The sequence below is a fragment of the Sceloporus occidentalis genome, unplaced genomic scaffold, assembly GCF_023333645.1.
Source record: "Sceloporus occidentalis isolate IW3139 unplaced genomic scaffold, rSceOcc1.0.p SCAF_8, whole genome shotgun sequence".
Classification (NCBI taxonomy): Eukaryota; Metazoa; Chordata; class Lepidosauria; order Squamata; family Phrynosomatidae; genus Sceloporus; species Sceloporus occidentalis.
The window spans coordinates 11,852,737-11,870,678 of NW_028316988.1; the positions used below are offsets into that span (position 1 = coordinate 11,852,737).

General features: G+C 43.9%; 1 protein-coding gene across 2 annotated transcripts in view; it reads right to left on the reverse strand.

Annotated features, from left to right (window-relative positions):
• Positions 1 to 13,440, reverse strand: part of ABCA2 (ATP binding cassette subfamily A member 2) — a 44,757-nt gene extending 31,317 nt beyond the window's left edge. For both annotated transcript variants that reach the window (XM_089534637.1, XM_089534636.1), the window contains exons 1-2: positions 12,844 to 13,440; positions 2,669 to 2,762 (exon numbers count right to left, since the gene is read on the reverse strand). In XM_089534637.1, coding sequence (XP_089390763.1) covers positions 2,669 to 2,762; positions 12,844 to 12,909 — 160 coding nt within the window. In that variant the 5' untranslated portion in view covers positions 12,910 to 13,440. The remainder of the gene's footprint in view (positions 1 to 2,668; positions 2,763 to 12,843) is intronic.
• Positions 13,441 to 17,942: the final 4,502 nt, after the last annotated feature.

Consider the following 17,942-nt stretch of genomic DNA (forward strand, 5'->3'; position numbering starts at 1 on the left):
ATGGTTGCATCCTGAATTTTAAAGCAACCCCCCATTTTTATTTTTTGCAAACAATTTATAATTGCATGTCATTTTAGAGCGATGCAAAAAAAGCCACGAAGCAAATTTTGTCCAGGAAAGGTTCATAATCAGTCCTGATACGGATGGGAAAAACGGGTCCAAATCTTAGATGTCCAGGGATCGGCCAGAGTCCTGGATCAGCTACTTAGTTAAGCAGACTTAACTAGTTCATCATTAAGTATAAGTATAGTCTCTAAGAGACTATTAGTGCACAGTAAGTATACTTAACTAAGGCTGCATCTACACTGCTTTGACTGCTACAGCACAATGCTACGCAACACTATGCTTTCTACACAAATCTGCTGCGTTTTCTACGCAAATGTGAATTTTGAGCAAAGTCCCCAATTACAACATTTCCTACACAGGAATATTCTGCCAAATAGATAATATTCCTGCATAGAAATATTATGTTCTGCATTGAAAATGCCATTTGCTGGGCAGAAAAATGCTTTCTTTGCAAATCTCCCGCGGGCGAATTTTGTACAGAACAAATCCTGAACTGCGAAAATTCTCTTAAGTCCAGGATTCTTCCCATTAAGTTTCTCAACACTTGAAAAATATGAGTTTATGACAATTTCCCCAAATATTTCCAAATATGCTTGCCATCCTGAGTTGCAGTCCAAAAGAAGTAGCTCTTTCCAGGGATGGTAAAGTGACCGCTGACCTTTCAGCCCCGGCTGACCATTGCCTTGCTGTGGCCAGTTGGTTATATAGGGATATCCCATTGCAGGAAAGGTGAGTTAAAGAAGACAAAGATAGATGGAAAGCAAGGGATCAGGAACTCTAAGAAGACTATTAGTGCACAATACAAACAGCTTTCCAAAGCCTGGATTGCTTTGGGTGCAACTCTCCAATATATTCCCCCTTGACATCCAGGAAAGAAAATTCGGATGGGGAAGAGAAGTCGACACAAAGATATAAACCACAGATTAAGGTTCAGAAAGGTTAATGGGTGCTGGTTATGCTTTGCGCATGCCAAAGGCTCCATTTTTAAGGTGCTTTCGGATCAAACAGTTGCAAAGGATGCTTAAGACCAACTGAATTTGGGCTCAGCTCTGCATTCAAATATTGGCAAAAGTTGAGCGCACAAAACATTTCAACAGCATCAGGGTTATGATTGTGGACCCAAGGAAAATGAAAGCGACACGGAAGGCTGGAAAGGCGAAGATTAAAACCAGTTGTTCTATTCATAGCATCATTTAAAATGTGAGAAAGCAGGAGTTAAAATGAGTATTTAGACTTTAAAGCACTGGTTTGAGGTTCAAATTTAGATGCTTGGTCAAAGAGTTGTCCCATTTAGTGTGCAATCTAATAGGACCAAGACCGTAGTAAAGCTTTGGACCTGATCCGTCTACTCCACTGAGTGAACCAATAATAATAATAATGTCAAGAATGCATATCAATACATGAAATTTGGACCAACCTTGAAGTTGGTTGGACTTAGGTTGACATCTCTAATGTTTCCTGCAAGTTCAGGACCAATCTGCAAAACTTTACCATTGTTGGCGTTGGTCCATTTTGCCCAGTCATTTTACCAATTGCAGCTGCTGCCAGTCAAATATTCGTTTCCTCCAAATTATAAGTGAAATCCTCAGCCTCAACCAGATAAATTTCTTAGGATGCCTAGATCTACTTATTAGTCCAAAAAAGATGAGGTCAAGATGGCCGCTGGAGGCAAAAAACGGAAAGCAAAAGGGCAAAGCCCAACTTACAGACTGCAGGGACGGATGTGAAAGAACGCAAAGAAAAGGATGACGGATTGGTGGGAAAGAAAGAAAGAAAAAGGAGGAGAAAACAAAACAATGTAAGGATGGGGAGGAGAGAAGACACAAAAAATATTATGCATAAGAGAGAAAATAAAAATACAACTCAAAGCACCAACGGCTATCATGAAGACGTAACTCAGATAATGGCGACGGATGGGTTGAACCCAAAATGGAACCATGGATGGCTTCTTGGTAATCCAGCACAACCCAAGCCACCAAATCGGGGGCTAAAGTGGTGTACGACAATACGGCAAACCCAATTAAGACTTCTCAAAATTAAGACTTATCAAAATTAAGACTTATTAAGTAGCCTTAAAGCCCAGAGCGGATTCCTTGCATCCATCTCTCACTGACTTGGGAACCATGACAGCAATGAAGTTGGTTTAGATATCTGCAAAGACTTTCATTCTTTTGAGACTCATCTTTGCAATTTAAAAGAAACAATACAGCTAAAAACAGACCAAACGAAAGCGAACATTGAATTAAATTGTTCACGATATTAAAATGATTTAAGACAGCACTGGAAAAGAAGCTGAAATGTGCCTTAAAGGTTAAAAAAAGCACTTAGAACAATTCAGTTAAAAACAAAAATATGACTTACTACTAATATACTGATTGATTGATTGAATTGGTCTGCTGAGTATTATTAAAAGATGCATGGCACAGTATTGCAAAGGGCTTTACCTGTTGAGTTTCAACCTGTGTCCATGCTCTCTTTGGGTACTTACAACACAAAATGGAGGCCGTTTTCCCCATTCTGGGATCCTCAAAATGGAGGAAACCGCCGCCTGGGATGGTCTCCATCCTTGGAAATGGAAGGTGTTTTGTCCGCCGGAGCTTACCTTCTTTGACGGGGATGGTGGGCTTCTTCTGCCGCAGACCCAGAAGGATGAAGAAGAGGACCAAAGGGATGAAGATCTCAAAGGCCAGCACTCCCTGGAAGGAAGGAAGGAAGGAAGGAAGGAAGGAAGGAAGGAAGGAAGGAAGGGAGAAAAGAGTCAGTGAAACCAAGACATGCAGAAGGACATGGTCAACGGTGGTCACCAACTCCTTCCCATAAAAAAACAGGACACGGAATAAGAAACTGGGACAATGACCAGGTCACCCAAGGTGTTTTCATGGCTCAGTTAAGATTTGAACTCAGATCTCCCAAACCATCCAACTGCTAGGCCATACTAGCAATAAGAGGGGATTTTAATGGAGGATACAGTGAAGGATGGATGAAGGCAGAGCAGAGGAATCTCTGGGCAACGCTTGCGCCCATCTCCTTGCAATAAAAACTGCGCCGGAGGAAAGACACGCATCCACGCTTTTGCCCTTTTCAAAATCTCAGGTGCTTCCTAAATTATGCATCGCAGCAACGGCACACGACGCAAAATGGGTCAGTCTTTGGCTGAGATTAGAGAGCCTTGTTTAGGTTGGAAACCTGGGCTTCCTTCCTCTTTTAGTGACCAAATTACCCTCAAAGCATCTCTTTTGCAAATTGAGGAAGATGAGTAAAGACTGGTACTACAACTCCCATGGACCACAACAGCAGCACACAGTTGCCTGAGTCATTTTTTGATATGTGACCACCTCTACGGAAATTAATTTCGCTCTTTCTATCTGCGTATTCATGGTTGATGAGATTTGGTTGGATCCCAAAATCCATGGATGCTCAAATCCCATTATAGACATCAGCGTAATATAATGGGGTTCCTGGTTCAAATTAGCAAAAAATCCCAAGTTTGCATTTTGGAATTTAGATCTTTTTTGGAAGCTGCGGAGGGTTGAACGCATGGATGAAGCATGGATACGGAGGGCCAACCGTAATGCAACCATCTTCTATTATTATCTTCCTCGGGCGCCAAAGGAAATGTTTTAGCACACAAATTGTCTTGAATAGTCTTATGGCTCTAAATAATTTCAATTTCAAGCACCTCAAACTCTGACTTTGCTTGCCTTTTTTCCCCTTTTGCAAATGCTTTCTTCCTCCAGAACTGCACCCCTTTGAGGTCTTTGCAAAAGTTGCAAAAGTCATTCTAAGGATCGCACAACTAAATCCATTATTGTGGGTTCTCTCCCTCCAGAGATGAGGAATTTGGAGACGCTCTTCTTTAAAAACTGGGGGAAGAGAGGGAAGGAGGAAGAGGTTTCACTGGAGGAGGATCCGCCAGGATTGTTGGCTTAACTTGGAAGGATTGCTTTCTTTCCCAGAGGCACCGTTCCCTCCCAGACACCTACAAGGACTGCAATGACTCAGACAACACACACACAAAGCACACAAAAACACAAGGAAACTCCTGGCCCAAGAAGCATGGGTGCATGGGAAGGGTGCAACAATTTGGACGGCAAAGGAAAGGCGGACGGATAAAACAAGGGTCATAGAGGTGGAAGGGATCCCAAGGGTCATCCATTCCAACCCTTTTCTGCCATGCAGGAATACTCAACACACTCCTTGAAAAAGCCCATCCCAACCTCTGAATAATAATAATAATAATAATAATAATAACAACAACAACAACAACAATAATAATAGATCCCCAAATCCCATAGCACTGAGTCACGGCAGTTAAAAGCGGTGTCAAACTGAATTATTTCTGCAGTGCAGATGGAAAGCAATGGCGACCATCTTGGCGGACGCGGTGCCCAAACTTGGGGTTATGCCAGTATCAGGACATTGTGGGTCATTGTGCAAAAGGAAGCCAAAACCTCATTGTGGGATGACTTTTCCCTGGCTGTGCAATTTTGGGCAGGAGACCAGGGTGCAAATTTTCCAGTTTTGGTGGTAAATTGAATCCCGTTTTGGAAGAAAAGGGGGATATAAGTCCCATAAATTGAAATAGTTGCTCACTCGACCCATAAAGTATGCACCTTCATTTTCCACACAACAAATAACAGGAGAGTGCAAAACAAATTGCACAAAAGGAGAGTGCATACTTTATGGGCCGAGTAAGCAACTATTTCGATTCATGGGATCCATGGCGTTTGCACCGGTGTCCATCCATCCCTCGCCCTCACGATGGACACTTTCCTTCCACAATCTCCCTCCAAATCCCAAATTTCTCAGGCATCGCCTCCGTTCTTGGGGAATTTCCTCCTTATTCCCCTTGTTTACTCGCGCAAGAGGGTTTTTCCCTATCCTCTCGACAACAATTGTCACTTTGTCACAATGAGACATTGACACCCCTTTCCTTTGCCAGCTCCTACCAGGCGGTGCCAAGTTCACGGCTGAGCAAAACACGCGGTTCTTGTTTCGAGGTTTCGGGAGACATCGCTCGCAGTTTTGCAATTTGGAGCTGCTCCGTTCCAAAGAGCAAAGTTGTTGTTATTTTTAGGCCTTCTTCACTTTTCTGTCTTATTCTGGTCCCCGCATTACCCTTGCAAGGTAGGATGAGCAGATTAAAATGGGCAAACTTTGCCATGAAAACCCCATGACAGGTTCACCTTAGGGTTGCCACAAGTCAGAAATGACTTGTCCAGAGGAGGTTTGCCATTGCCTTGCCCTGAGGCTGAGAGCTAGGAATCATACATGAATTTTGTGTTCCGACACGGGTCCCATCTCCAAGATCTTTCATTATGAACATATGCGCAAATATATGTACAGTCGGCCCTCCATGTCCATGGGTTGCTTATCCTCAGATTCAACCATCCATGGTTTGAAAAAACTCATATATATATATATATATATATATATATATTTCCAAAAAGCAAAGGGACCACTCTATAATTTCCAAAAAGCATACCTTGATTTTGCCATTTTATATAAGGGACACCATATTACTCTGCCATTATATTTAATGGGACTTGAGCATCCCTACATTATGGGTATCCATGTTGGGTCTTGGAACCAAACGCCAGTGGTCAAGGGACCACTATATAAACTTCCAAAAGCAAACCTTGATTTTATCATTTTAGACAAGGGCCACCATTGCAGTGCTTTAATGCATTCAATGAGACTTGTGCACCCATCAGTTTTGGGTATCGAAGGGGGTCTTACCAAACCCCAGCAGATACCAAGGGTCCCAGTATATTCCAAAATGCAAAATAATCCCAAATGCAAAACATTCCTGGTCCAAAGCATTTTGGATATGGAAGACTCAGCCCTCTGGTCATTCTGCGAATGCACCTTCCTCTTCTTTTTGCTTTCCAAAATATGGTTAAATTGTATTTTAAGATTCTTATTACATAACCTTCCCAGAGTCTCTGGGTAGCAATAGTCCCCCGTCTGCATTGGAAGGGGCTTTTTACCACTGGCCCTTTGCAAACCTTCTTTGCAACAGACAGACTCTATTGTGCCAAACCACCAAAACCACCCCAAATGGGGGCTAGAGATGGAGAAATTTGCCCCCCATTTGCTCTCTTCCTCCTCTGCAACGTCTCTGCTTTCTCCTTGCTTTTTCGCTCAGCGAGGAGGAAGAGATTTCTTTGCCACATTTCCATAGCAACAGAAACAAGTTGAGAATTGCAAGCAGCATCCGCACCGTTTCCTCCCCAATTCTTTATTTTTATTTCAGCCCAAAATAAATTAGGAGCGACCGACCTTTCAAAAAACAACAACAACAACTGCAACAACGCACAGATAGCGAAAGCACGCAAGGTATATTCGGGTGGTTTTCTTAAATTATTATTTTTAGACTTGGCAAAAAAGCAATAAAGGAGCATGAAGGAAAAAGTGGAGAGGGATGGGTAAGAGATGGAAGAGACAGGTAAGGTTGCCAACTGCCCCCAACCTGCCCTGTTTCTGTGCTTGCAATGGATGCTTAAACCCAGACTTAAGAGTTTAATAGTCTGTCTCTTGCACAGCAATGAAACAAATGCTCAAAAGGAGAAAAGACATGCCCAGATTTAAACATCCAGGTTTATTACATCTTCTGTTTCTTGCAAACAGTGTTTCCCGGAGGCCAATCCCTTTCACAGGTGCACCTTCCGTGCAAAAGCAACAACACACCTGGGTTTTATGGCCAGAAAAAAGATTACAGGAGAACACATTGTTTACGAAAACAAAGCCAACATTCGGGGAAAGGGATCAGAGAGGGTTCTCTGCTTCTGCCAGGATACTCCTTCGGCACACCTGGAAGTCTTTGCAAGGTTTACTCCTTGAAGGAAGAAAGTAGTAAATTTTAGCCATGTTCTTTCCTGCTGTGAGAAAAGTCTAAAGAAAGCACGCCATTTTCCAAGGCGGTTCGTAACTTGGGGCTTATTTTGTGCAAGGTCCGCGTCCGGTTTCTCTCTGTGTCAAACAACCCCAAGTGAATTTCCTGCACAATGAATCCCGAATTGCAAAGATCTCATCAGTCCAGGAATCTTCTCTTTGGTGTTACTCAAAACACACTTTTTGACCATACTGGAAATATTCCAAGGAAGCAAATCCTTGCAGATACAAAGGTCTCACTACATAATTTCCAAAAAGCAAACCTTCATTTTATCATTTTATGTAAGGGTCACTTTTACACTGCTCAACTGCATTTAATGAGACTTGAGCATCCATGGATTTAGGTATTCATGGAGGGCCCAAGAACCCTGCAGATGCCAAAGGCCTGATATATAAAGTCCCAAAAGCAATCCTTGGTTGTATCATTTTAGATAAGGAGCACCACTGCACTTGCCTCTTGCATTTAATGGGACTTGAGCATCTATGGATTTTGGCATCCAAAGGAAAGGGTCCAAGAACCAAATCCTTGCAGATACCAAAGGCCTGATATACAAATTCCAAAAAGCAAACCTTGACTTTGCCATTTTATATAAGGGTCACCGTTGCACTGCTTCATTGCATTTAATGGGAACTGAGCATCCACGGATTTTGGGACCCAAGTGGCTCCAGGAGCCAAACTCCAGCGGATCCCAAGGTCCACTTTCTGGCCCAGACTATGCTTCTCTCTATCCTCCATCTCTCATCCCTAAAAGCCAAAGATCAGTGAACAAGACAGGCCCAAAAATTGAAAAGGGGGAATGATACCTGATGCTGTTTGTTATAAAGGCGGCGCACGCACTTTGCTGGCGGCTCAGAAGCTAACAATTAACCAGAACAAGGAACTTGGGAGCATTTTTAGAAACGTTTGTTTGCTCGCTTTCTGTAAGCAGTGGCAAAGAACACAAAGGTGAAAGGTAATAATATACACACACACACACACACACACATGAACACATGCAAAAACTGCACCAACTGTGCCTTTAAATGCCCAAACCAGCCCCGCCGGGGAATGCAGCTTTTGCTTTTGGACAGACAAACCCAGCCTTTGTTCCTTCGCTGCAACTTCTGGCAAATGGAACAAAAGCATCTTCGGTACCCAAACTATAAAAAAGCCACAATGTGCGTGTTGTGTGTTGTGCGTAGCGAGATTAGGTGGGTGTTTGAAGCCTGAGCTAATGCTCCTTTCTTTTTCTCTGGCTCTCCTGGGTTTGTTTGCTTCTTAAAAAATATTGTGCTCCAAAATCTTCCAAATTTGATGCCCAGGGTTCTGCAAACGGAAACGGTCCATGCAAAAAAGATGGTGGTGGAATGCAAAACCTGCTTTGGTTCAACCGCATAAAAGAATCCAGAACTTGGACACTTAATTTTAGGGCAACCATTTCCAGGTGGCAAACTGCGAGCCGAATGTGAGCCAGGATTGTGATGCAGTGGCAAGCAAGGGCCAAGACAATCCAAGGCAGTGTCGACCGAAGTGTCATGTTAATTATAGCATTAATTAATGACTGCTCTGCGCTGGATTCTATGACAGAGGAGAGGAACTGGCAGAAAGGGCCCAGTCTCCCTGACGCTGCAGATTTGTCTCACCCAGAAGATGCAAAACTGGCCTAAAAAGCAATGAATCCAGTGGCATATATTAGATTTAGAGAGGGCCATGGATTCCTAGAAGGGACCCCAAGGGCCATATGGTCCAAGCCCTTCTGCCAGCAAGGAATACATAGGATCCTAGAGTAGGAAGGGACCCCAAAGGCCCTACAGTCCAACCCTTTTCTTCCATTCAGGAACACATAGCATCCTAAAGTTGGAAGGGACCCTTAAGGGTCAACCAGCCCAAACCCTTCTGCCATAAAGGAATACATAGATTCCTAGACTTGGAAGGGATCCCAAAGGCCATACTGTCCAACCCTTTCTGCTATAAAGGAATATATAGCACCCTAGAGTTGGAGGGGACCCTCAAGGGTCATCAATCCAAGCCTTCCTGCTATAAAGGAATAGATTCCTAGCATTGGAAGGGACCCCAAAGGCCATACAGCCCAACCCTTTCTGCCATAAAGATGGCTGTCCAGCTAGAACTGAATCCAGGCCCATCCCTCAAAATCCCCCTTTCCAAGCTCAGCATGATCCCAAATCCATCAATCAATCCTATCCCGACGCTGCCAGACTCTCTTTCCTTCCTCCGCAGAGTTAATCCCACAGAAGCCAAAGATGTCTTGGGAGGGAGGAGGAGGAGGAGGAAAGAGTCCTGCCAGAGTCCTTCATGATGATGCACATAAATTAAGGAAGGGGATAAAAGGAGGAGAAGGGATAGAAAAATAAAAGAAGGAAAGGAGGAGGAGGAGAAATCAATGCTTCTTGGAGGCTCCCAGAGGCAGAGAGATCCAGGGCAAAGGAGGGAAAGGCTTTATTTGCTGAGAAGGTGAAAAACATTTTTAGGATCAGACAAGACAGGAATAGAAATTGGGTGGAAAAACACCGAAACACAGGAGTCCATCTGCACTGCAGAATTAATGCAGTTTGGGGCCACTTTGATGTCTGTGACGCAATGCTACCGAATCCTGGATTTGCAATTTCGGGAGATATTTAGCTTTCTTGGTCAGAGAGCTCTAGTGTCACAACAAACTGCAAATCCCAGGATAGGACAGAGCCACAGCAGTTAAAGCAGTATCAAACTGGATTAATGCTGCAGTGTGTAGACCCTAGATTTAAGCTTCACTTTACTCTGCTACAAAGTGCCCCTGTGCATGCGCAGAGTGTTCTTCCCTATCCCTTGGAAAACCACAGCCAGCTCCAACCCCGGAGGAGCAGACGACTGTGTGGTTCTTGCCGGACTGCAACTCCCAGAATCCCCATGGCCAAAACTGGAGTCCAAAACACCCCAAGGACCAAAGTTTGGGAACCATCGCAAGATGGAAAGACTTATTTCAGCATAAATACTTGGAAAACCAAACAAGGAGGAATTTTCCAGACTTCCCGGAGGGAGAAAAGGAAAGACTATAGTCTCTCTCTCTTTAAAAACCGGACCACGAGCCAAATCACTCCAAGGCCCATTTGCCTGGCATCCTAACAATGCTGCCTGGCCAATCGGAGGCCTCCTCTCTGGAGATGCTCAGCCGCAATGCATTGTGGGAGTATCCTTCCCTCCCTCTTTTGCTCAGCAACAAGTAACTGGACATTTAGGAGGAGGAGGTCGGAGGGGACCATGAAACAAGCCGCTGATAGTATTTTTGGTAGTGGTTTCAGCGTTGGACTGCGACTCTTATAGAGACCAGGGTTCGAATCCCATGCAAACCCATTGGGTGCCCTTGTGTGAGTAACACTCTCTCAGCCTCTGAGGATGGCCATGGCAAAACTCCTCTGAAGGAAACTTGCCCAGAAAACCCTATGAGATGTTTGCATTAGGGTCAGCATAAGTCAGAGACGGGTTGAAGGCAATGCAAACTTATAATGGGCTTTTCTTGGCAATGTTTCTTCATCTGGGGCTGAGAGAGTGTGACTTGTCTAAGGTCACCCAGTGCATTTCCATAGATGGGCTGGAATTTGCCCTTATTCTCCAAAAGGAAGGATGTGTCTGCCTCTCCTGGGAAGCCTCTGAGCGTTGCATTTCGCCTTTTTAAATGACCCACACTATTTCATAACAACCTATTTGCTATTTCACAACAAAAACCTTGCGCCGGTTTGCAGAAAGAGGAGCAGATTTCTTGGCTTCATGGGGGAAGGTTTGCAATTCTGGCCATCCCTGTGGCCCTCCAGAAGGTCCAGATTTGGTCCCTTTGCAAATCCTTGGCCTTCTCCTTCTCTGGACCCTTGGGAAGGAAGGACTTTGCCGCAGCATCACAAGGCAGGCAGTTCCACAGGTTAACACTATGCACTTTGCAAAGATTTGCTATTTTAAAACTTCCTCTTGCAACCTGTTGCCTTTTGCAAACAGCTTCCAATTTGAGGATGCGCAGACATCTCCTTTTTGGACCCTGTGCAGAGAAACCGTCTTACGCAAACCTATGCTAAACGCAGGAGCATCACAGACTGATGGTGCACTAGTAATAATAATAATAACACTAATGGTCAGGTTGATTAATGTTGGTTAATCCCCTTTGGCAGATTGGTTGCACAGACGCATGCGACCCAGCCATCGCCGCCAAAAGGTAGGTCTCAATTCCCTCCAGTTGAAGTCATTTATTGATTGCAAAATACAAGGCGGGATTAACCAGCATTCATCAATCTGGCCAGCATTGCTCTTCTTGCACATTACAATGCTGGCCAGATTGATGGATTCTAGTTAATCCCCCCCGTTTTGCAATCAATAAATGACTTCAACTGGAGGGGATTGGAGCAAGGCCTTGTCCAGGGTCCATCCTGAATGACAACCAACAACCCCACACACCCCAAAAAACACAACTTAGCCCCTTAAGAACATGTCCCATCATCCACACAATGCACAGGAGAAACCATACATACATCTTTCTTTTGTCTTGTAATGAAAATAAAAGGGAAGGATAGGTATTGGAATCTATGAAATATACATATACATATACATATACACACATTTAAAAAAGCAAGTGTTCAGGAAGACTTATATGCGGAGGAAAGACCCCCTTCCCCAAATGGGAAAGGGGTCTTTCTCTCCCTAGCTCTCCTCCAATCTCTCCATCTCTCTGGAGGCCTTGGCATTCCTCTTGGAGGAGAAGGGGAGCAATGGATACAAAGACCACCCCCCAAAAAGATAACCCACACACACACACAAATCCACAACCACAACCTGAGTCCTCCCACCCATTAAAAATCCCCTTCCTCCCTTTTCCCTCTTGCAAGATGTTTTTAAAAACAGGTGGAGAAAGGGGGAAAGAGCTAAAAGAAAAATGCATTGATCCTATGATAGCCCCCCAAAACACACACCGAGAGAGAGAGAGAGAGAGAGAGACAACACACACATAGTGATTGTGTCCCCCATACATTAAAAATCCCCCTTTTCCCTCTTGCAAGGATTTTAAAAGCAGGTGGGGAAAAGGGGGTGTCCACAAAACAAATATGCATTGATCCTATGATACCCCAAAATACACACAGAGAGAGAGACATACACAACACACAATGCTTAAGCCCCCATTAAAAATCCCCTTTTTCCTCTTGCAAGGATTTTTAAGAGCAGGAGGAAAAAAGGGAGGAATAGATTAAACACATAGGAATTAATCCTATGACACCCCTCCAAAGATACAGAAAGAGACACAACACACACACAACACACACACACACTGCATAACCCCCATTAAAAATCCCCTTTCCCCCCATTTTCTCCCCTTTCTTCCCCTTTTCCCTCTTGCAAGGATTTCCAAGACCAAGTGGAAAGGGATGGACAGATAAAACAGACATGCATTGATCCCGTGACACCCCAAAACACACACAGAGAGACACAACACACAATGCATAACCCCCCATTAAAAATCCCCTTTCCCTCTATTTGCACCCTTTCCCTCTTGCAAGGTAAAACATTTAAAATGGATAGGAAAACATGCATTGATCTTAGGACACCCCCCCCCCAAAAAAAAAAAAAACAGACACGCACAATGCTTAACAACAACAACCCCATTAAAAATCCTTCCCCTTTCTTTCTTTCTTTCTTTCTTTCTTTCTCTCTTTCCCTCTTGTTGCAAGAATGTTGAATAATGTTGCATTGCCCCCTAAATATTTGGGCTCCTCTGCAGCAATGTTGCTTCTCCTCTCACCCAAAGCAACAAACATCCCTCAAAATGGCAAAGATGTTGCCTCTCACCCAAAGCAAAAGAACCAAGCCCCACTACAAATCCCATCCTCCCCAAATAAGAACAACCACCCCCCTTTTTAAATCCTACTCACTGGGCTCCTTCTTTTGAGGGTGACATTCTTCCAAAGGAGGAGGTAAAGCTGGTGCAAAAACCCCATCCTGAGCCCAGCTTTGCAAGCAAGGCATCAGCTACAAGGCATTTGGGGGGGCTTTTTGGGGGAGGGATTGAAAGCAAGGGACAAAGACCCCAATTTCAAGGCCTAGAAGGAGGAGAGGCTGAGCTTTCTAAAGCCTTTGCAAGAAGGAAGGGCTCCAAAGCAAACCGGTGGCAGCTTTGCTGTCTGCTGCAAATGGGGAGGAGGGGGCTTGGGAGGCAAAGGCAATGGTTCCAGATTCAAACAGCAGCCCCCCAATATTAATTGATATTCAAAGAGGAGAAAGATAGGCGTCCAAAATCCGATGCAATTTATTGATCCCCCCTCTTTAAATGCAAAAAATATGATGATGTTGATGATGATTATCTTTAAAAGGGGGGCGTCTCAAAGGGGCAAAGGATCAACTCCTGCCTCAAGGAGCCTTGCCAATAAAGTAAATCGAAATATCGATCTGCGATTGCTTCCAAGCCTCTGCCTTTTTGTAAAATGGTCTTCTTTTCCCAGTTTGCCTCTGTTGCTGCAATGCAAGGCAAAGGCAAGGCAAGCCCTGGCCATCCCTCCTCCTCCCACAAAGCCCTGGGCTCTTAAAGGGGAAATTCGGGTTTAGAGAGGCACTGGAGGAAAAGCAGCCGGCTGCTCCTGCAGATGGAGGCTCGACCACCTTCCCTCTGGGCTTGCCTTCCATTTGCAATGCCTTCCTCCTGGACATCGCTTTCCTGATTTAAAAAAAAGGATCTGCAAGAGTTTTCTTTGCTAAAACCAGCCTTGCAGGAACTAAATGCCTTGCGAAGAGCAAGCAGGGCTCCCTCTGAATCTGATGCCATGCAAAGCCATTGCCTTCTTTCCCCCTGTTTTACTATGTCAGAATGTATGCCTCTGGCAGGTCTCTCTTTTCTTTTAACTTAATGGGTTTCTCTGTGCAGCACTGTCTAAATTTACCACGCTTTAGAAAGACTACTTCATGATGATGATGATGATGATGATGAAGAGACTTGTGGGAACCAAAAGGCTGGCACAGTTGGTTGGGATTAAGCTTGCATTGCATGGACTGGAATCCCTTCGCTATTAATATTGGTCATAATTTAATGGTCAGAACCCTTTCCTATCAATATCAATATTCTATTGATGTATTGGTTCTAACTCCTTCCTGTCGATATTAATATCCTATTGATTTATTGGTCCCAACCCCTTTCTATCAATATTAATATCCTATCCTATTAATATTAGTCATAATTTATTGTTCATAACCCCTTCCTATCAATATTAATATTCTATTGATGTATTGGTTCTAATTCCTTCCTATAGATATTAATATCCTATTGATTTATTGCTTCAAACCCCTTCCTCTAGTGCCACAACAAACTACAAATCCCAGGATCCCATTGCATTCAGCCATGGCAGTTAAAGTGGCGTCAAACTGCATTAGTTTTGCAGTGTGGCAGCAGACTCAAGCACTTGGGGACCAGGGTTTGAATCTCTATTTGGCCATAGAAACCCACTGGGTGACATTATTATTATGTTTATTATTATTATTATTATTATTATTGCGTTTACTTATATCTTGGGCAAGACGTCACACTCTCTCAGCCTCAGAGGAAGGCAATCCTGGCAAAGCCTGGCAAACCTCCTCTGAACAAATCATGCCAAGAAAAAACCCAGGACAGAGTTAGCAGAAGTCAGAAATGGCTTTAAAAGCACAGGACAATGACAAAATAATTGTATTTGAATTACTGGGGATGCCTTCCTTTTTAGAAAGCAAACCTTGCAATTGTCAGGTATAGGATTTTAAAGGCTGGTATATATATGCATCTATATGCATGCAACTGTTCTCCCTTTCCCTTTGCCCCAGTCTCCTGTGTTTGTTTTCTGGGCCCAGTATATTTATCTTTGATTGCAATAAAATGCAAGCGCTGCTGAGAGAGGCAGCAGCATCATCGAAGAGGAGGCTCAACTGCATCAGGACTCTCAGGATCTTGCAGCATTTTAGCCCTAATTACAATACATTTTGCACATTTGGCAACACTAACAAGAGCCAAGAAACTGTCTCCATCTTTCTTGTTTCAATCCTACTTTTCCTTTCTGGGTCGACTCCATTAGGAAGGCCACAGCTACAAATTGGCAAGGCCTAAGCATAGGGGGGCTTGCAGGTCCCATCATCCACCAATTTGCAATGAGTTGGGGTCAACTTGCATCCTGAGAGAAAACCAGTATGCAAACTGGTTTCCCAGTTTGACCTGTGCTTTGGAGATATGGGACATTCACACTCCAGAGAAAGAGATTGCTTTGCTTTCCTTTTGTATGAAGTCCAGGAACCTGAATGAAACCCTTTGGGAACCCAAGTCTAGAAAGTCCTAGAGCTCCCTCTTGGGAAACGCCTGAGAAATGCAAGGAAATCCCAAATCCACAAATGCAAGCTGCGACACATGGCTCCCCACACTTTGGTCTCAAGACGCTTTGCACTGCAACTCCCAGAATTCCTGACCATTGGCCAAGCTGGCAGGGGCTCCTGGGAGTTGAAGTCCAAAGACCTTTAGGACCAAAGTTGGAATGCACTGGGCTACAGCATCATAGGATCATTGGAAGGGAACCCACGGGACATCCAGTTACAACCCCATTTTGCCATTGGGAGAACTCGCCATTGAAGCACTCCCAACAGATTCCCGTCCAGCCTCCAAAACCTCCAAAGAAAGGGACCCCAACATCCTCCGAAGCATCCTCTTCCACGGTCAAACAGCTCTTACTCTCAGGAGGTTCCTCCTAATATTGAGCTGGGATTTCATTTCTTGCAGCCTGCATCCATTGCTCCATTGGGTCCTGTTCCCTGGAGCAGCAGAAAACAAGCTTGCTCCCTCCTCAATATGACATCCCTTCAAGTATTTCAACAAGGGCTATCATATCACCTCTTAACCTCCTCTTCTCAAGACTAAGCATCCCCAGCTCCTTAAGTTGTTCCTCAAAGGGCCCCATGGCTTCCGGACCCTTCACCATTTTGGACACGTTCCAGTTTGGCCACATCCTTCTTGAGTTGTGTCCAGAACTGGACACGACAGTCCAGGCGATGAGTGTCCAGTTCTGGGCAACACAATCCAAGGAGGACGTGGACAAGCTGGACCTTCTCCTGTCTTCTCTGCTCTTCCTCTTTTGAAACTTTGGCCATCTTGACCCCACTCTGGTTTTTGCATGGTCACTTGTGTCCTACGTTTCCTTCCATGAAACGTTGGAGGACATATCTCCATCCAGGAAAGGTCATCGCCGATGGAGGACTTGAAGATGTCTCCAATGGAGTCCACCTGGTTCTTGAGTGATGAAGATGGACAGAGGCAAAGTAAATTGACCATTTTTGGAAACAAATTGGCCCCTTTTTGCCTGTAAAAGGAGTTGCTTCCTTCTGCAGAACCAGCTTCTGAGGCCCTTCCTTTTTGCCTGAGCTGCTGCAAAGATTTCTTCTAGGGTTGCAAGAGAGATAAGGGCAGGAAACAACTGCAATCTCGTCCTTCCTTCCTCCATCGTCTTACTAATTTTGAAATACTCACTTCTAATAAATGAGGTTTATGGTGATCCTTTCCAAAAGTGCAGTGAGTTTGCAAAGGCACCGCAGGTGAGTGTGAAGCCACACCAGAGAAAAGACTATCCATATATATATATATATGGGGTGATGATTGAATCTTAGCCCAAAGGAGAAGAAGGGGCTAGAGAGGTGCCCTTTTCTGCTTTTTTTGCTTTCTCCTGGTCCTAAATAAAGACTTTTCTGAAGACGGACTCCGCGAAGATCCTGGTTTCCATCTTGAAAGTTGATTTAAAGAAGACAGAGGTAACTTTGCTGCTAAGATTTTGGCATAATGTCATAAAGAGCTGATGCATTTCTGAGACTTGGAGGTTAAAACACCAAAGCAAAGCAAACTGTAGACATTTCATTAAAATAAATTGCAAGGGTCTGGGTTTTTTTCAACTACAAAGTAAATTAATTCAAAGTTAATTCTGATTTCCGATGCTAAGAAGGTGAGCTTTTTAGGTTCATCTTCCTTGGTTTTTCTGCATGTGTTGTTAAAACATCCCACAATTTATGCACTTTTGCAGCAATAGATATAATGGGAGTTGACATTTTTGCAAGTGGACTTACCTCTAGAAAAATGGGAAACTGGGAAGTTGGATAATGCGTTTATTTACTCAGGAGAAGCTTGTCTCTTCCAGCGGGTTTAAACAGATGATTTTTAAACTGTGAATTTCAAATGTGAATGGTTTCAAGATGTGTACATCCTATTTGTCCTTTTAAACCAACAAGTGTTTTAACTGATGTTGTGTGTCAATTGTTGTTCTTCACCTCGATTCATGGGGAGAGGCAAGTAAGAAATAAATGTTATTATTATTATTATTACCAAAACTTGTGCGACTCGAGTGCAACAAATAGAGGAAGAATAAAGGCCATTCCTCAATGGCCCTTCTTGGAAATGGAGAGAAAGAAAAGAGGAAGGAGGAAAAGAAAGTCAGCAAAGGCTCCCTTCTGCATCAGACTCTTCCAAGGTTTGCATTTGGAGGGTTGTTGAAGGAAGTCCCTCCTTTGTCCTGGATCCCTAGAAAGAAGCCGTGAGTCAAAGCATCACCATCGTCGTCTTAATCCATATTGTTGTTGTTCTTATTTAAACCCCTCCTTTTTCACAGGAATGGGACTCAAGGTGTCTTATTAAAATGATTTCAATATATAGTGGACCCTCCACTTTTGCTGGGGCCAGGGACACAAGACCCCTGTGAAAGTGGGAAACGCATGAAGAAAAGGACTATGTTCTTAACCTGAGAGAAGACCTTTCCGGGAATCTCTAGGTACTCCAGTACAACTCTATGGTCAACATCCGCTTGAAACTGGAGGGCCTACAAATGCCTAGAGAAGTGTTTTCTGTAGTGGTCTCCAAGTCCTCCAGTGCAACTCTATGGTCAACATCTTCCTACAAATGCCTAGAGAAGTGTGTTTCTCTAGCAATCTCTAGGTCCTCCAGTGCAACTCTATGGTCCAGCGTCTGCCAGAGGTTGACCATAGAACC